The sequence below is a fragment of the Thalassophryne amazonica genome, chromosome 8 (genome assembly GCF_902500255.1).
Source record: "Thalassophryne amazonica chromosome 8, fThaAma1.1, whole genome shotgun sequence".
In the NCBI taxonomy this organism is placed as follows: domain Eukaryota; kingdom Metazoa; phylum Chordata; class Actinopteri; order Batrachoidiformes; family Batrachoididae; genus Thalassophryne; species Thalassophryne amazonica.
Window position 1 is genome coordinate 91,790,744 of NC_047110.1, and position 21,064 is coordinate 91,811,807.

A 21,064-nucleotide genomic window follows, 5' to 3' on the forward strand; every position below is an offset into this window, starting at 1 on the left:
CGACAATGCTGCGTGGTCGTAACGGCATTGGGGCAATGTGTTAACAGTGTCAAAGCCAAATGGCCAAGGACTGTTATGAACTACAGTTTGTGGTGGTTCAGCTTATAGATCCTTACAATTTATGAAACTACAAACCCGTATGAAACTCAAAACTATTCAGACTGACTTGGTGGAAACAAAAACTGACATTTGAATTTGTGCCGTTCTAACTCACCATACAGATTAATGTAACGAATACAGCTTTCAACCACACGTGGAATTGCTTGTCCAGAGTCCTTTAAATGTAAAACAGGCAAGCACACAGAAAAGTCAGACTGCATATAATTTGACATTTTATTACAACATGATGTTAAAGGATGTTTACAAAAACACACACACAATCATTATGAGAATTTGACAAGAGTGGATGCAAAGAGAGGGTAAGTATGTAGAGATGTGACTGAGACAGACTGACTTCACTTGTGCAGAGATGGTATGCTATTGAATGTGCTATTTCCTTTAGAGGTGGTGAGATAAGAGCGTAAGTACCATCACCTTAAGGCGTGTGCAATAATGGGTCACCAATTGAAAGGTTTTAGTTGCAGCTCATCTCCTCAGTAAGTCATTTCACTGATCAGCACCACTGTGAGTTGCAGCAAAAACATTCAGCCTGTTGGTCTTTCACGGGATGCACTGAAACTGCTAATTCCTGTTTTAAGTTAAAAAAAATCATTTTCCAGTCATGCGTTCGAAGCACAGACTTCACTCTTACTTCTGCCTCTGTGCTGGACAGGGGATCATGCTTGTAATGATATACTGGATCTGTTTAGAGTGCACAAGGAAGACACGCACACAGACCAAATACAGTATCTATGCCAAAATTGACTATGTGTTAATAGAGTGAAGCTGCACGGGCTCAAGCACAAGTCTGATGCAACAGGATTATGTAAGACTATCAGTCTGAATGGGTGCAGCTGAAATATGACTTTTTTTCACAGTTAAATCCGATATTGGCTTTGATGCTGGAAGCGGTTTCCTTTGTAAATTTCCAAACATAATTTCAGATAAAGATGCAGTCTGCTGATTTGCTGCATCAGCTGCACTGCTGACTGACAAGTTGACCGGCTTGGCAGTAATTTTTAATGAGAAAACGCTCAAGTCGTTCAGTCTGTCTCAGTATTCTCACATCATTTCATTAAGAAGATAAACACTGCACACATGACAGTGCAATGCTGCAGGCCAGAGCAGTGAAAAGAGTGCAACCAAGCAGGATGGGCACCATCCAAGATACTTTAAGGTGTCTACCTGATGTCGAGCATGTGAGTTCCGTCGTCCACGGCTAGGGTGAAATGTTGCAAGAGCCACAGATGGATGTGGAGAGAGAGAAAGAGAGACAGAAAGAGAGAGCGAGAGGGAGGGAGAGAGAAAGAAAGGGAGAAAAGCAAGACCCACTTTAGGATCACAGCAGCTACCCACGAAAGCCCGATCATGACACTGTGTGCTGAAATCACACCCGAAGGAAAACAGTGGAAACCTGATGACGCCCGACACTTTCACCAATGACAGACCGTGAAGAGGCTGGAGGAGGGAAGCTGCATACGTCCCGCCAAACACTTGCTATCACTTATACTGCTGTTTTTGCCGGCTTATGCTCTGATTGCTTTGGGGGGATAGAATACCTCTGACAGAGCAGCTCGGTGATGCCAGGTCAGCAGCGAGTCAGAAGAGCTGACTGAAAAACATTTATTCCTCCAACTGCCAATCCTTTTCACCCACAGCCTTTCAAATCTATCAGCGTCACCTCCTGTGTTTGCAAATTTATACGAGCAGGGCCGACAGAGTTATGTGAATCATCGGAAAGGCTTCCAGAAGTCATCTGGGCACAGAGGTGTGTTGCTGATTATAAAAGTAAAGCAAAGATACTTTAGTGGAACCCATCGATGACAGCCAGAAAAGAAAGAGCATGACAGAAAACAGAACGGGGGGGGGGGGGGGGAGCAATATGGAGAAGCTTGACTGGTAATCAGTACCTTGATAAATGACTCCAAATTGCCATTAAATAACCTAACATTAATCATGGAGCGGGGTCTAGCCCGCCGGGTTCCAGTGTTGGTTTTGTATGGCCCGTTGGGATGTCTAGAATACAGAAAATGTATCACAGTACATGTATGTATCACATCCCGCACATATATTCTCCATTTTCAACAATCTTTATCTTCTTAATCTTTACACCTGCTGACTCAAGATTACTGACAAGAAAACAAGAACATCTTCAGATTCCTCTGACACAGCTCAGTGAATACAAACAATTTATTCTAGGTTATGTATACAGAGTGGGAAATAAGTATTTGACTCCCTGTCAATTTTGCAGGTTTTCCCACCTACAAAGAACAGAGAGGTCTATAATTTTTATCGTAGGTACAGCTCAACTGTGAGAGACAGTATCTATAAAGAAAAATCCAGAAAATCACAATGTATGATTTTTAAATAATTAATTTGCATTTTATTGCATGAAATAAGTATTTGATCATCTGCCAACCAGCAAGAATTCTGGCTCTCACAGACCTGTTAGTTGTTCTTTAGCTAATTATAGGCCAATCTCCAACCTTCCTTTTCTCTCAAAAATTCTTGAAAGGGTAGTTGTAAAACAGCTAACTGATCATCTGCAGAGGAATGGTCTATTTGAAGAGTTTCAGTCAGGTTTTAGAATTCATCATAGTACAGAAACAGCATTAGTGAAGGTTACAAATGATCTCCTTATGGCCTCGGACAGTGGACTCATCTCTGTGCTTGTTCTGTTAGACCTCAGTGCTGCTTTTGATACTGTTGACCATAAAATTTTATTACAGAGATTAGAGCATGCCATAGGTATTAAAGGCACTGCGCTGCGGTGGTTTGAATCATATTTGTCTAATAGATTACAATTTGTTCATGTAAATGGGGAATCTTCTTCACAGACTAAAGTTAATTATGGAGTTCCACAAGGTTCTGTGCTAGGACCAATTTTATTCACTTTATACATGCTTCCCTTAGGCAGTATTATTAGACGGTATTGCTTAAATTTTCATTGTTACGCAGATGATACCCAGCTTTATCTATCCATGAAGCCAGAGGACACACACCAATTAGCTAAACTGCAGGATTGTCTTACAGACATAAAGACATGGATGACCTCTAATTTCCTGCTTTTAAACTCAGATAAAACTGAAGTTATTGTACTTGGCCCCACAAATCTTAGAAACATGGTGTCTAACCAGATCCTTACTCTGGATGGCATTACCCTGACCTCTAGTAATACTGTGAGAAATCTTGGAGTCATTTTTGATCAGGATATGTCATTCAAAGCGCATATTAAACAAATATGTAGGACTGCTTTTTTGCATTTACGCAATATCTCTAAAATTAGAAAGGTCTTGTCTCAGAGTGATGCTGAAAAACTAATTCATGCATTTATTTCCTCTAGGCTGGACTGTTGTAATTCATTATTATCAGGTTGTCCTAAAAGTTCCCTAAAAATCCTTCAGTTAATTCAAAATGCTGCAGCTAGAGTACTAACGGGGACTAGAAGGAGAGAGCATATCTCACCCATATTGGCCTCTCTTCATTGGCTTCCTGTTAATTCTAGAATAGAATTTAAAATTCTTCTTCTTACTTATAAGGTTTTGAATAATCAGGTCCCATCTTATCTTAGGGACCTCGTAGTACCATATCACCCCAATAGAGCGCTTCGCTCTCAGACTGCAGGCTTACTTGTAGTTCCTAGGGTTTGTAAGAGTAGAATGGGAGGCAGAGCCTTCAGCTTTCAGGCTCCTCTCCTGTGGAACCAGCTCCCAATTCAGATCAGGGAGACAGACACCCTCTCTACTTTTAAGATTAGGCTTAAAACTTTCCTTTTTGCTAAAGCTTATAGTTAGGGCTGGATCAGGTGACCCTGAACCATCCCTTAGTTATGCTGCTATAGACGTAGACTGCTGGGGGGTTCCCATGATGCACTGTTTCTTTCTCTTTTTGCTCTGTATGCACCACTCTGCATTTAATCATTAGTGATCGATCTCTGCTCCCCTCCACAGCATGTCTTTTTCCTGGTTCTCTCCCTCAGCCCCAACCAGTCCCAGCAGAAGACTGCCCCTCCCTGAGCCTGGTTCTACTGGAGGTTTCTTCCTGTTAAAAGGGAATTTTTCCTTCCCACTGTAGCCAAGTGCTTGCTCACAGGGGGTCGTTTTGACCGTTGGGGTTTTACATAATTATTGTATGGCCTTGCCTTACAATATAAAGCGCCTTGGGGCAACTGTTTGTTGTGATTTGGCGCTATATAAAAAAAAAAAACTGATTGATTGATTGATTTAAGAAGGCCTCTTATTCTGCACTCTTTAGCTGTATTAAATGCACCTGTTTGAACTTGTTACCTGTATAAAAGACACCTGTCCACACACTCCATCAATCACACTCCAACCTGTTCACCATGGCCAAGACCAAAGACCTGTCTAAGGACATCAAGGACAAAACTGTAGACCTGCACAAGGCTGGGATGGGCTACAGGACAACAGGCAAGCAGCTTGGTGAGAAGGAAACAACTGTTGGTGCAATTATTAGAAAATGGAAGAAACACAAGATGACTGTCAATCCTCGGTCTGGGATTCCATGCAAGATCTCACTTTGTGGGGTAAGGATGATTCTGAGAAAGTCCAGAACAACACCGGAGGACCTGGTCAATGAACTGAAGAGAGCTGAGACCACAGTCACAAAGATTACATTAGTAACACATGATGTTGTCATGGTTTAAAATCCTGCAGGGCAGCAAGGTCCCCCTGCTCACGCCAGCACATGTCCAGGCCCGTTTGAAGTTCACCAGTGACCATCTGGATGATTCAGAGGAGGCATGGGAGAAGGTCATGTGGTCAGACGAGACCAAAATAGAGCTTTTTGGAATCAACTCCACTCGCTGTGTTTGGAGGATGAGAACAACCCCAAGAACACCATCCCATCCGCACCATATTGAAGGGGGGATGGATGGGGTGATGTATCACAAGATTTTGGCAGACAACCTTCTCTCAGTAAGAGCTTTGAAGATGGGTTGTGGCTGGATCTTCCAGCATGACAATGACCCCAAACACACAGCCAGGGCAACTAAGGAGGGGCTCCATAAGAAGCATTTCAAGGTCCTGGAGTGGCCTAGCCAGTCTCCAGACCTGAACTCAATAGAAAATCTTTGGAAGGAGCTGAAACTCCAAACTTGATAGATCCGGAGAAGATCTGTATGGAGGAATGGACCAAAATCCCTGTTGCAGTGTGTGAAAACCTGGTCAAGAACTACAGGAAACGTCTGACCTCTGTAACTGCAAACAAAGGTTTCTGTACCAATTGTTAAGGTCTGTTTTTCTAGTGGGTCAAATACTTATTTTATGCAATAAAATGCAAATTAATTATTTAAAAATCATACAATGTGATTTTCTGTTTTTTTTTTAGATTTTGTCTCTCACAGTTGAAGTGTACCTATGATAAAATTGACAGTCCTCTCCATTCTTTGTAAGGTGGGAAAACCTGCAAAACTGACAATGGATCAAATACTTATTTCCCCCACTGTATAATTTAGGAATAAAACGGTCAGGACTGCCTTTTCTGTCACTTATATATAAAGAGAGAACAACACACACGCTGAGATGCTTTTCATATAAATTTGAACACAAAACATAAAATTACTGCAGTTTAAAATTAAACTGTCAAATTACACAATACTATGGATAACAACAGCTCAACAGGGATGAAAAGAATGCCAGAAGGTCCACCTGATAAAGAAATATTGGGAGCTAGATAATAGTTTAGGTGGAACACGTGAGATTGTCCTCAAAAACATTAAATAGTGTACTTCATTCAAACTGCATACAGAAGCTTCTTAACAGGGTATTTTTTCTATTACGACCACCCTCAATCCAAAAAAGTGCAAAAACAGGTTGAAACTGCTTAATCCAGTTTGCGTCCTAACAGGCTGTCTTATAAAGTGCAGGCCTGACAACCTGCCTGAAAACGAAAGAAAAGGAGCGGCGCCCTTGGCCAGAACAAATGCTGCGTCAGCTTCAAATTTTTACCCAGATGGAGCATGATCAAACCGTAATCAGTACAACTACCCCATTTAAAGAAGTTCAAACATGACCAAAGCCATTAAAACTATGAATACCTGGAAGTTACCATGCATTACCAACAACTTCGAGAATCTGGATGAAATTTTTGAACTGTTGGCCATAACTACTATGTATACCGAGTTCATATAACCCTCTAATCAAAACGGAGAGTATTTCAGGGTGTGGCCTTTTCATATGATGGAAACCCTAACAAGTATCTCGCAATCTGAATTACCATAAAACAAAAATAAATACATAAATAATTCATAACAACAAAAATAAAACTGAAATAAAGCAACAACCAATAAAAAAATAAAGCAACAAATAATAACATAAATGTTTTTTAGAAATTAAATTTTATCCTTTTGTTGCCACTATTAACCAAGATAAAATATTCCTACACATTACATGTTGTAGAACAAACAAAATTAATAACATTCCTTGCTAAGGGTTTCAAGCACACAACTAAGAGCAAATGTAAAAAATTTTGTTTCTCATTTTAGTATGAAAAATAACTTTCCATAGATGAAAAATAACTCTGTACTCCTGTTGATGAGCTGCAACACCTCATAAAAAGTTACTGCTGAAAGAAAATGCGACTGGATGTGTGTGTTTTAATATGGACATGTCTTCAAGAGTGTGTGTGTTGACATGACAGCAGTCACTGTGTTTACTTCGATTAAGGCCTTGTCCCTATACGATCTTTTACTTTGTTGTTCCATAAAAGTGTGTGTGTGTTTTACCTTGTGGTCATGTAGTCAGCTCTGTGGCCTGTGGGTTAAAAAAAGAAAAGAACAAGAGTTGAAGTTAGATGTGTGGACGTGCCTGCATCTGTCTCTGAGGTCCCTGAGGTGCACTGTGCATACGGCCAGTGAAGCATTTGAAGCCTGCCATCTGTCCGCATCCGCTGGCCTCACACAGCAATGCAAACAAAGACTTAAGATACCTTGACACTTGCACAAATTTGATCCCCGCACTGCCGTGCAATTCGTTGTGCCAATGCGCCCCCCCTTTGCCCCACTGGACGCTGTGCTTTGTACCGCTGAACGCCACACTATATAATCATTTCAGAGCCAAAGACACATTTGCTCTTAGAACTTGGCTGGTGAAACCATTCTCTCATTGCTCCCAGAGTCACAGAGAAATGATCTACAGCTGCAGGTTGTCTCGTGTGCATCGTGCGATGAAGAACACATTTGGAATCTTGTCTGAAAGGTATTTATTTATAATATATATTGTAATGGATTGGTAAAACAAATGCATTTTCATTCCTTCTCATGAGTTAGATCATGTATCTGTAAAATAATTTTTATTACAGAAGTAACATCTTGTCATAATTGTTCAGATGCCCTGGGCGCAAATAATATGCAATGCACACAGTGTTTTTGAATAGGATGCGCAATGGTCATGACTAGTGCACGAAATGAATGTGTGCCAGAAGTTCTGAACATTTCAAAATTTTCTTTAATTTATGGCAAATTTATTCACTGGCATGTCAGTTTGGGAGCCAGTGCAGGGATCAAATTTGTGCAAGTGTCAAGGTACCTTTAAACACACCTCTGAGCTGGAATAAGGACTTGCACAAATGTGAAGCCCATGACACTTCAGCTGCACATCAAGTAAAGCGCAAACAAACATTTACCAGCTGGACAGAGACTTTTAAGGTGAAACTGACAGATGGATATATATGTGTGTGTGTGTTAAAAAGAAGCTGAAACAGTAACCGTTGTTGGAATACACAGAGTTCCAAGTTAGTTAGATTTGGCACACAACAGCTTGGTTTCTGATAACCAGTGTAGATTCATAGGTATAACAATCTGTTCTCATGCACAGAATGCGAACCATCTGTGTCTCAGTTACTCATACTGTACTTCAGAGGAAGATGTAGCCAAAGAGGTTTCACTTCCTTGTTAGCACGTAGCTAAATTACTCACTGTCTGACTGAGACTTCCTGGACTTCTTTGATTTTCTTGACTTTTGGTTCTAACAATGACTGACAGAAGCTGATAGTAAACAATAGATTATGTCAGGTCTTGAGGGAAGAAGACAGATAGTTTTGTAATAATCTGTACTCCTCACAACTGTCAATCAAGTTTGAAACAAATCAATCACTAAGTAAATTGTAAATGGACTGCATTTATATAGTGCTTTTCTATCTGCATCAGATGCTCAAAGCGCTTTACAATAATGCCTCACATTCACCCTGATGTGAAGCTGCTGCCATACAAGGTACTCACTACACACCGGGAGTAATTAGGGGATTAAGAACCTTGCCCAAGGACCCTTAGTGATTTTCCAGTCAGGCTGGGATTTGAACGGAGGATCTTCTAGTCTCAAGCCCAATGCTTTAACCACTAGACCACCACTACACAATCTTTTACTAAGCTGCGTAACACTTCACATTTGCACTCAGATCTAACTGAGTGGAAATGTGAAGCAAAAAATGAGTATAATGGTACTCGGCAAAGTATGATTTGAACCTTTTTCTGTACGCTTGTTGAGTCTGCCATAAGTAATATGCAAATTAATTTATAGTTGTGATATAAATTACAACTGCCTGAGAATTGTGTCTGAGAGTATATGGAAAATTAGTGTGAAATATTTTAATGTTTTGTTTGAGGGCTGTCTACCTTGGCATGACAGCAGTCACTGTGTTTATTTCGATTAAGGCCTTGTCCCTATACGATCTTTTACTTTGTTGTTCCATAAAATGTTCCATAAACACTGCAATGTTTCAGTTTATATCTGCATCCACATGGATCCAGTGAAACCACTTGAAAAAGCTGTAACACATACAGTATGCCAGACCTGTATGTGGCAATGTAACACTTCTACAAAAAAATGGAGAAGAAGCATAACCGGTACAAGATCTAATCAATGCAGCAGCAGAAAGCTCGACAGTTACAAAGCAACACACTGACTAAATCTAAAGTTGGGCCAATGATAACCCTTGCCAAGCCAGGAATATTTTTTAAATGTCGCCACCTGAAAACACTGATGAAATAAGGAAAAACAATGCCAAATATCCATTTCCTTGAACTCAATAATTTTTTTTCTGGCACATCAGCAGTTCTGATCAGTACTACAACATTGATGCCATGATGATCAAAGCTTATTTTTTTCCCTGTTCTGCTGAGTCAAAACATCTGTTCATTACTTTTCTTATAGATGAAAATATCTTAAGAGCCACGGAAATATTGTTAAACTGTGATTCTGTTATGTGATGGACTTTTGCACTGTGTGCACGCTCATTTAAGAGATATAGTTAATTAAGCACAGCCATTTGTTAAACATAAAACTATACAAATATTTGATTTATTTAGCTTTTCATATAGATTTTAACTTCGAAAAAGCAGATTTGATAATGAAAATAATCCAGGGGTCATATAGTGCAAAACCAGCAATACTGTTATATAATACAGTCAGCGATCCATAAAGTGAACAATAACATTATATTAATTGTAGACAATATCAGCCACCCGTATTATATAGTACTATTAAAAATTTTTAATGGGCCAAATTAATAAGGGCATCAATACCATTTTTTGAGTTTTTGTTACATAATGGAAAAAAAAACATAAGCAACTTAATCAGCCTGATTCTGATCAATATCTGGCTGTGGACCAAACTAGACATAATAATGCACACTTTATAGTTTTCATTAATGAATGTTTATTACTCTGGGAGAAATTAGCCTTGGGGTTACTCATGTTGTGATTTGACACTATATAAAGAGACTAAATTGAACTGAATCAATAACAAAAATTTGTTGCAATGTTGAATCTTGCAAGAATAAGAACAAGTCCAAATTGGTCTCATGACCTGCATCAGTACCAAAATAAAACCAATTCTTCCCTGGACCAAATCACATCCACATTGCATCCACATAAATGTGTTTGCAACTTTTGAATCATCCTATCCACAAGTAACCGCTGGTGTACAACATAACTTCTGTGTGCTGGCAGGAAAGAGAACAGCAATTAGAGACCCTCAACCCCAATATGACACCTAATGAAACGTGTCTCCGCCCACCAAATGAATCAGCTGAGCAGGATCATTTTATGCCATTTGGCAGAATTAATGAGGGGGCTGCTTCAGTTGTTTGTGTTTTTCCCCCACCCAAAGATCAAAAACAAAATGTCAAAATTGAGCATTTTAAAATTGTAAGGATTCAGGTCTGGAACCAGATTTGATTTCTTGACCTTACATTCTTTAGGGCCCCTTCACACATAGTACGTAAGTACGTATAACTCAGGGCGACTCACGGCCAAACAGCTTGTATGAGCGAACTACGAAAACATTGCGCCGACGGGCAGGAACACAGTGCAAGCAGCTGCACCACATCACGCCGCTGTGAGCGGACACACCGTCCTCCCCGCCTGCTCAGGGCACAGACCAATGTGTCACTCTGTGTTATGTGGTCATTCACTGTCATTATTTGTTACGTATGTAATTGTATATGTAGGTATTGTTGTAATTATTTATATACCTGTCCTGCTGGTGGTGTCTGTGTTTGTAATGTGTGCACTGAGCCGTCATCCAGCTGTCAGTGTGCTGTGATCAGCTGACAGGCCCCTCCCCATGCTGTGTGCAATCAGACCTCAATGTCGTCCCACATGTGATCAGATCCCCCCCCACCCCCCGGCGACACACGCGTGAGACACATGCACCACGTGTGGCTTTTTGCAACTCCACAGTCGTGGGGCAAATTTCACATCCAGCTTGACAGTGATCGTCTGCTGACTGTTTTCGTGATGATAGTGCGAATGGCCACACATTTTCTAAGTGCCAAGTGAACAGTGTTAGATGTTCGTGTGTGTCAGTTGGAATTTGGCCAACACCTGCCACGAGAGGATTTGACGGACTCTCAAAGTGCACAACGTCTTTCAGCCGCTGATATGTGTAAATAGATGTAGCAATAAGTGTATGAGGCGTTCGAGGCAGCTATGATTTTACACGTTTTGCATACAATTCCTGCTTCATACGCACTTCATGCACAATTCAACCAAATGTGCATTATGTGTGAAGGGGCCCTTAAAAATTCCATATCAACTGGTGCACTTATTTCTGAGTCATATCGACAAACATGAAGACATTCTTTGTCAGGGCGAGGATAATTTATTAATTACATTGCTAACCTGTCCTCAACTTGGATATAAAAGACACACGGAACACGCAATCAGAAGCCACGGACATGGATGTAGACATCTGGAGCAAAGACACCAAAAATAATAGAGAATGACAAGAGGGTTTGGTAAAGTTAGACCTTGCTCCTGTGAAGCGCCCTGAGGCAGCGTTGTTGTGATTTGGCGCTATATAAATGAAATAAACTGAACTGAATTAAGAGAATAGTAAAAAAAAAAAAAAAAAAAGTTAGGAACCTTCGCCAAGTGTCCTCTTCAGCAAGTCGTGTTTGGCCTGCAGTTTGGAGATGAGATTACTGCCCTCCAGAAACTCCCGGAATTTCTGTTGAGAATTGAGAGCAATTACACGATGTCCCTGAAGAGTCTGTCAGACTGTCAGCTCTTATGTCAGCAATGTACAGTACGGCAGCTGAGGGCAAAGGACACGCTCAGGACATTTTAAAGCCTTTATCACAGCCTGTCCATCTTTAGACTTAGACAGAATAGAAAGATTGTGGGCAAACTACTGCAAGCTGATTATAGATTTAAAACCCACAAAAAGCACATGCACAGATTAATCATTTTCACATCCACAGGGGAGTTCACATGCACAGATTTATTTCCAAAGATTTTTAAACAACTATTAACTAGAGTGTAAATCAGACACAACCAATGAGGGACATTCTTCTTATAAAATGGTGAAGTCTAGAAAATTCATAGTGACTTAACAGATGTTTATATATTAAGTGTAGAAATAACACTCAGTAACAAAATTTCTTTGGTACTTCTTTAGTTTCTTGCCTGTATTCAAACACATCATCATCACACAGCAATCCTTCAATTCAGCCATACGGCAACTCACCATGAAGTAGAACTGCTCTGTCTCCTGCTGGTTGGCCCTCCTCTTGGCAATGCTGGGCTTGCTGAGGTACGTCTCCGACACAGTGGACTTGACTGACTCAGTAGAGCGACTGTGGTTGAAACACTCAGAAACATCATAGTCCTCAATGGTCACCATGTCTTGGATGGTGGTCAGAGTGGCCTCTGATGTCTTCTTGATCTGGGGTCAAATGAAGAAGGAAGGCGGTCAAGACATTACGAGCAATGAGGCCTATAACCTCTCCATTTTAGAGCCTTCCCAGGTATTCTGACCCTCATGTTCATTAAAGAACCCACCAGCCCTTGGCCATGACTATCCTCTAGATGAGTGATAACAATAGATGTCAGTGATAACAAATGACTTCAAGGCCACGAAAGGCTGACAATAATAAAACTAGTGTGATGTGTTCAAGTACTTATTGGAACATTATTAAAAAAGGATTTTGTTTAAGCAGCTTAATTTACACTGAAGCATATTGCATTCACTTGATAAAAAAAAAAAAAAAAAAATCTGATCTTTTCTCGTAATTATGAGACCAAAAGACACCTGACCTCATAATTATGCGAAATGGCCTCATAATTACAAGATTGGGGGCCTGTTTTTTTTTTTTTTTTTTTATGAGAAAAGAGCTCGTAATTACAAGTCCAGGTGTCTCCTGATCTTGCATCCGACTTCTTTCATTCACCGATGATGAAGGCCACTGTGCTCATTGGGACCTTCAAAGCAGCAGAAATGTTTCTGTATGCTTCCCCAGATTTGTGCCTCAAGACAATCCTGTCTTGGAGGTGTACAGACAATTCTTTTGACTTCATACTTGATTTGTGCTGTGACATGCACCATCAACTGTGGGACCTTTATATGCAAATGGGCCTTTCCAAATCATACCCAATCAACTAAATTTACCCCAGGTGGACATATACAGATAAACTTATGTACATGTGATTTCTTAGTTTTTTTGTTGTTTTTTTTAACAAATAATAAAAAATGAATTTCATCCATTCTGGGATAAGGCTGTAAATAAAAAAAAAATGTGAAAAAAGTGATTTTTTTCTGAATACTTTCCAGATGCATTGTACTTTCTATTTGCCACCTACTTTACAGCATCTATTGGACAAACCCTGGTGTGGGCTTTTAGTGATATTTGCATTCTTACAAACAGCTCATTTTCCTTGCTCACTCATTTGGATTGTAAAAAAATTCTAGTCTACTAACCAATCGGGGTTCTTTATCATCAGTATTTAACACGAGGTGTAACCCTTTACACATCTGGATATTTTACCCATTTTTTTTGGGGAGATTGTGTATTCAAAGACCAGAATACTATTTGCAGCAGTGCTCTGACAGGACTGTTCCAAACAAATGACCATTTTATCTGGTGTTTGTATTTACAGTAGTTCTGAAGCACAGGATGCACATCTATCATACTGGTGTAACTCTCTTCTCTCATCTTCAATCAGCTATGAGAGAGAGAATGAGAGTGGGCGAGAGAAACGTGCTGTGTGCAGGCACAGAGAGAGCATTACAGGAAAAGTGCTGAATGAACATTAATCAAAATATGAAACCTGACTGGGGCAGCACGCTGAATGAACATTAATCAAAATATGAAACCTGACTGGGGCAGCACGGTGGCTTAGTGGTTAGCACTGTTGCCTCACAGCGAGAAGGTCATGGGTTCAATTCCCGTGGCCTTTCTGTGTGGAGTTTGCATGTTCTCCCCGTGTTTGCGCGGGTTTCCTCCGGGTGCTCCGGTTTCCTCCCACATCCAAAGACATGCGGGTTAGGTGGATTGGAATCTTTAAAATTGTCCTTAGGTGTGCGTGTGGTTGTGTCTGTTTGTTTGTCTATTTGTGGCCCTGCGACAGACTGGCGTCCTGTCCTGGGTGTACCCTGCGTCACGCCCTATGACTGCTGGGATAGGCTCCAGCCCCCCCCCCCCCCCCCTCGCGACCCTTAATTGGACTAAGCGGTAGAAGATGGATGGATGGATGGATGAAACCTGGCTTCTGTTGCACAGCGGCTGGCACATGTAGGTGTAGAACTGTAGACCCCCGATAAAGTTGGAGTTGTAACAGTCAGAATGCAACCAGTATAAGATAGTGAGGAAAAGGACAAGGCTAAAAACGTTTAGAAATTATTTTTAAAAAAGACACAGAAGTGCAAACATCACAGCCTGATTGTGTGAGGTGAGGTCACCACAGGCCAAAAAGACTATGAAGAAGGCACCACTCGAATTCTTCCTGACTGTAATTAATGACCCTGCTGTGATGTCCTATTGGGTCAGCTGGTTAAAAGAGTTACATAGGACTGATCCTCCTGCCAGAATGGTGGACATCCCAAGTGCCAGGTTTCCTGTGGTTGATTTGTCTGTCAGGTACTGAAGCTTAATGAGATTGCAAAGCTTGTGAAACAGCAGTAGGTGAGATCTCTGGAATAAGGGCTAAACGTCTTCAGACGAACGAAGATTCTGTTCTCCAAGCAATCTTTATTTCCATTTGGAAAACAAGTCCCTTGTCTGCAGACTGGAAGAAAGTACTTTTGGTCCCTCTCTGAAAAGGAAAGGGTGATCTCAATTACTACTACAACTACAGGTGTATTACTTATACACTCTTTTGGACAAGAAACTTGCAATCTTCAATCTCAAGAGGATTTAGTGCCATCTGCTTGCTGCTCAGAAGTTACACAATCATATCTTTGCTCTTTAAATACTTACTGAATGCAACCAAGAATATTTGCAGTGCTTGTGGGCTATAATGAGTTTCACAAAAAGTTTGATTCAGTTATCCTGGCTGCTTTGCAGACATTCTGACAATTGCTCAAAATCATAAACGGTCTATATGCTGGCACTGCTAGCACTGTCTGGAGTTGAAGCAGAGTCTTGGACTTCTTCCCAGTGAATTTTGGTGCTTGTCAGAAATGGATTTTGGCTCTTCAATTGTTCAGCGCTTGCACAGATGTGTTGGGTGTTGGGTAAGGTTGTGGACTCCAGTGACTTGGCTGCTTTTGTCCATGAAGAAAACCTTACTGACCTTGGCTTTGCGGATAACGCCGTGATCTTTGTGGAATCAACGGATACTGTAGCACTTGAAATGCTGAGTTGGAAGGTCTGAGTTTGCAATTGCCCTGAATCAAGACAAAGTTCTTGGCTATCAATGACCTCCTGGACTCAGTCATCAGAAGTATAGCTGTTGGAGGGGAAAGTGTCGAACTTGTTGAGAGATTCACTAACCTCAGAAGTTGCATTCTTGCCTCTGGAACCTCAATCTATGATGTTGAGAGATGCCTGGGAAGGGCTTATGGAGTTATGAGGTCACTGGACAGAGGTGTTGCTGATATATTTGTATGAGAATGAAGGTCCAAATCTTTATGGTTGTGGTCTTACTTCTAACCACTGACCCTAAGCAAGGACTGTATGTCTTTGGTACCACATCTCTCTGGAGAGTCCTTAGATACTGCTGAAATGAGTTTGAGTTAAATGAACAGTTATTTAGACTCTGATTAGGCCTATCATTTGCATTCTGAGGGAACGTCAGCAGTGACACTTTGGCCAAGTGGTACTTTTCCTCAAACACAATCCGGCATGCAGGTGACTCAGTGTTGGTGACCCCAGGAACTGGAAAAGGCCAATGGTGTGCCCATGTTTCATGTGGCTGTGGCAGATAGATGGCTACGGAGCAGTGGTCTGCCTGGGTGTTTGCCAGTCACAAGTCTGGGTGGTTTCAGTGCAAGCTCCAAAACCTCACCGCACCTTTGTTTATTTTTCAAAAAGACCCTTGAAATAGCAACTCCATTTCAAATTCTAAATCAAGTCCAGCCCAGCTGCTAATAAATGAACACACAGATTAGATGAGTAAATGTTATGAACAACCACACAAGAGTGGACTACAGCTCTTTTTTCTTATAAAATGCTTAATGTGCGACTCATCTAATGTGTGTGTATATATATATATATATATATATATATATATATATATATATATATATATATATATATAAAAAAGTGAAGAGCAAAATAAATTTCCACAAAGAGGACTCTCTTTCATGTGTGTCTGTGATGGATTACAGTGCTGAAATGTACAGTCGTGCACACAACATGGATGTAATTACAGCTTCACCCAAAACTTACTGCAGGTCAGAACTAATCACAAGGTACAAAAGGAAACTGGATAGTCTGGGATCATTAAACATCATCCTCTCTTATAACAACAGTCTGGGATCGTCATTTGCAATCAAAGGAGCAATTTTCTGCAAACTAATAAAAAACAACAACAAAAAATGACTCCTCTCTTCCACGCGACCCAATCCTGGATAAGCAGTTGAAGATGAGTGATTAAGTAAGTGACTCCTCTCTTGCTTGACCACAACTATATAACAAATGGCCTAAAAGGAAACACGTGTTCTACACTGGTGCCATCACTTCACATACATCAGTGCAATTTTACCCACAAAAGTCTCTGAAAGTGTGCAAATGGTAAATGGACTGCATTTATATAGCGCCTTTCCATCTGCATCAGACGCTCAAAGCGCTTTACACATCAATGCCTCACATTCACCCCGATGTGAGGCTGCTGCCATAACAAGGTGCCCACTACACACTGGGAACATCTACAAGATTAAGGGCCCTTAGTGATTTTCCAGTCAGGCTGGGATTTGAATCGAGGATCCTCTAGTGTCAAGCCCAACGCTTTAACTAGTAGACCATCACGTCCCCCAAGTGCAAGATATTATGCGTGTGTTTTTACTAAACACGTTCCCATACTGAGTGCCTCATAGAGCAAAGAGGCCCAGTCATCGACATGATGACAAACCTATGCATGCAAAAGAATGATTCACAATTAAAAGAAGCTGGTGGGCTCATTAATTATTTAGCAGACAAATAATCATCAACATCCAATGCCATGAACAATTTACACAGAACTCTTAGAACAGGGGTGCCCAATACGTCTAATGCAAAGATAATGTGGGTCGATCTCAGCCATACCGCCCACTTCGTCCACTTTTAACATTTGATGCTGTGAGCTGTTCATGCAGCAGCTGAAAAAAAAGCTGAGTTGAAAACAAAAAACAACAACAACAAAAACACAACTGTCATCATCTGTCTGTGTCTCAAAGTGTGGTGATTGTAGCCCCCCCAAAATGCACCTAAAGTCTCCTTCTGAGGATAACATGAAGCAAAAAGCGCTGATAAAAACTTCTTACCTGTTTTTCATACAAATACTATTTCTTAATAATAATCATAATAATAATAATTTTAACAACTAAAATGTTTAAGTCAGTATTACTCTGTTACTAAGTTTTACTACAGTTCTGCACTAAGTTTAATTGATGAACCAATGTATGTTTAGAGTTTGTAATGTGGATAATTTTGACTTGGTCATTTTAATGTAGTTCGCAAGCCAAAAAAGGGTGAGCACCTCTGTCTTCGAGCGACTTAGTAAATATATTTATTTCTCCCTGTAGAAGTACAACAGACGTGTATAAAGTTTTTGGCACTGAGAAAATGTAATTTTTCCACTGTTAGGAATATTGATAATATTTCTGATGTTATAATGACAGTGCAAAGTCCTAGCAAAGAATCAGCCTGGTGTTCATACACAAATCCAAAAAACGAGTGAGCCCACAAGTAAATTCCTGTGACATGCTTCACAAAACGCTACACAAATCCAACTCACCCTCATCACATTATTTTGCTCAGCTGTTAAAATTCTCCTCCTGGCTCCCGCTGACTCAAACGTGGCTCCAAAACAGCCTGCAGGAAACATATCTGCACTCACACTGCTGCAACGTTTACTTGTAGGCACAGACTTTATCATTCAGGGGTAAGAACTGTATCATCCTTCACCTCACTGTGCAAGCTTACGTGCATGCTGCGGGGAGTGACAGGGTTGTAAACCCGGTAAACATTATCTACTACACTTAAATAAATATTCTTTCGGCCTGGCTGACCGAACTTTGGTACTGTCAAACTTCAGCAGGAGTCTAGTAAAAGTATAAAACCTACGTGATTATAGATATAAAAGTCAGCACATTACCAGGTTATTTCAACAAAATCTGTGGTGAAAGCATAATCTGAATCTGCTGATCATCCCACCATGTGAAAACACACACACACATGCACGCACGCACGCATGCACCCACTCCTAGTAAGGATGCCCCCCCCCCCCCCCCCCCACACACACACTCAGTACTTTAAAGTAAATTATTCAGAAATGTTTTCTTTCAGCATTATATCAGAATCAAAGCAGTTTGAGGAAACAGCTGCACTTCTATTAAGAGCTGTTTCCTGGTTGGACAAAGTGTTGCTCTTTTTTCTTGTATGTCTGACAGTCACACCCTGAGATTATTGCAGTGCTTTTAACGCAAATTATTTTTTTTGTTTAAGGATGTATCTGGCACTCTGTGACCAGGAAGAGAGGCCATCTGCTGAACCCAACATAAGGCAGCAGCTCTCTCCAGCTCTGACCCACCAGGACATCCGCCTCAGAGGGGCAGGCAGACAAGGACATCGGGCACGCAGTCACGCACACAGAATGGGATGCATGTGTGTGCAGAAATACAAGCAGGGGAGTTAGGTGTAGAGCTACCGGGCTTCAAACCACAACATAACAGTGACATCCAAACAAAAAGTATTATATTCAAAAATAAATGTCCTAAATTTCACAAAAACTGCAATGACGATACTAATTAGCCTATTCCTCCCAGGTTCTTTCATGGATTTACACCAAACCTCATACGTAGACACAACCCTGGAAGAGTCCTTAAAGGGTTAATTTTGATGAAAGTCAAGGTAATTGAAGTCTAGGAACAAGGAATTCCATGTCCATCATTATTGGGAATAGACTTGGCACACGTGGCTCACCAGTTTGTGGAACCAACCGTTTTTTAAAAGTCGTTTATCCCTTCGGCAATTTGACTTTTAAATGCTCCGTAGGTCTGGCGTGTTTTTATTTATTTATTTATTCTTGCTACCCATTTTAACTCCTTCCTAAATCTGTTTTTATCTGTATTTATTTGTTTTTATTAGTTTTATTGTTCTTATATGCTGCTATATGTTACTGTGGTTTTAATGGGCTGCTCGAATTTTATTGCCCCTTGTGGAATTAATAAAGTTGTTTGATTGACTGACAGACGTGTAGGTTGATTCCAGAAATGGCCTGGCAGGGCCAGACAAAGATCAAACACTGAAGCTCAAGGTCTATGAGCTGTGTTGTTTACCAGCAAATTTTATCCTAAACAGTGTAACCACATCCTTAATGAAGCTTCACTAACCCTACCTATTTGCCTTAACATCCTTGTGCAGGGGTCCCTAAGCCTGTTCCTGGACATCACCTGTTCTCCATATTTTTCCAAGTCTACCTGCTCCACCCACTGCTAGTTAATTAAATCAGGTGTCCTCAGCCATTCAAGAGAGAGAGGAAACACCAGGCTCAACTAATCAGCTATGGTTGCAACAGGTACAACTGAAAAACATGCAGGGCGGATACACTTCAGGACAGTTGGTGACCCCTCATATGTTAAAAAGGAATGTGTTGAGAGACACACCAACAGCATAGGTGATACTTGGACACTTTCCCAAAACTGTATCAGCTACAATCTCTTTCTATCGCACCACTTCCTAGCATTAAAACTAACTGAACAAATAAACAAACAAACAAGCAAATATGAAATGCTTTATTGTTACTTAGGTATGCTGCAAACATTTTAGAACAATATAGTCTGGGAAGCAAAAATGCTCCTCCAATGTCAAAACAGAGCAGAGCATGACAGGTTGTGCAAATAAAAGTGAGACAGAATTCTACCAGTGGGAGCATAAAAAGAAATGAGACTTCACAGAAAGACTCTGATGGCTACCTGCAGGGCATGAGGGAGAAGAAAACAAATACTGTGCATGTGGTGTGTGTGTGTGTGTGAGAGAGATCATCAGTAACCATTCACAGTTTCACCTTGGGTGACTTCTGACTAAAGTTAACTTTCCAAATAGGTTTAACATTCGGCAACTGTCAACTTGCAAGCTCCAAACAGCACAATATCCAAACTGCTGCATGTGTGTGCAGAGAATAGTGGATTTGGGGAATATCTAACATGTGTGATGAAGTGAAGCCCAACCACCCCCACCGTAATGCATATCCCTGGATGTTGGTAAGGATTTGTATGCCTATCTTACCTCCTCGTTCTCTATTTTCAGAGTTGCCAGGCGGGACTGCAGCTGCTGGAACCTTAGCATGAGCTCTCCATTCACTGGTGGCTGCACTGAGATATGACATAACTGAAATGAAGAAGAAATGTTCTGTTAGCAAACAAAGCCCTTGAAATTACTCTACAATCACAGAAAGCAGTCATAACAATTTTCAGAGTCATCACAATTTAACAGCCGTCCAGTTTAGACGTTGACCATGTCACACATATTATTAAGAGGCAGGTTTCTATTACTCTTCAAACTGCTCAATTTCAGGTTGTGAAAACACAGTGGAACCTCTGTTCTAGAACAACTCTGTTTAAGAACATATTTTTGAATGAAAAAATGCATCACTTTTCGAAACGTCTTGGTTCACAAACACCTCTGCCGCAGCAGTTGGCGGTAATGCACCATGCTGGGTTGCAATCCGCCAATAAACACGAAAGAAGAAGCAAGTCAGGCAGTCTTTGGATGTTTATTAAATCATATTTTTTGGGGACTGTGCGGTGGTTCTCCTAATAGTTTACTTTGTTGTAGACATTAAGTTATAAGCCGTGTATTTTTTCCAGTAATCATACATTAAGTGGAGATAACGGGTGAAGCTCCCGACAGCTAAAAGTGCTAATTCTGTTAGCATACAACATTAAATCTGACCAGAGTTTCACTGCAACAGAGGCATCTGATCCGTTCTGAAGTTCAGTTACCTGATGTTCTTATGGTCTCTTCTGTCCAGGTAAGGTGAAATGAAATTGTCTATTTTATTCTAATTACTCTACAGTATTTTGTATAA

The 21,064-nt window shown here is 40.6% G+C and overlaps 1 protein-coding gene across 1 annotated transcript in view; it reads right to left on the reverse strand.

Annotated features, from left to right (window-relative positions):
• The window catches only part of LOC117516093 (SLIT-ROBO Rho GTPase-activating protein 1-like), a 245,944-nt gene that overhangs the window by 35,722 nt on the left and 189,158 nt on the right, over nt 1-21,064 (reverse strand). The window contains 6 exon segments of the mRNA XM_034176985.1: nt 215-275; nt 2,010-2,115; nt 6,842-6,869; nt 11,480-11,564; nt 12,084-12,281; nt 20,263-20,364. Of these exon segments, the coding sequence (XP_034032876.1) occupies nt 215-275; nt 2,010-2,115; nt 6,842-6,869; nt 11,480-11,564; nt 12,084-12,281; nt 20,263-20,364 (580 nt within the window).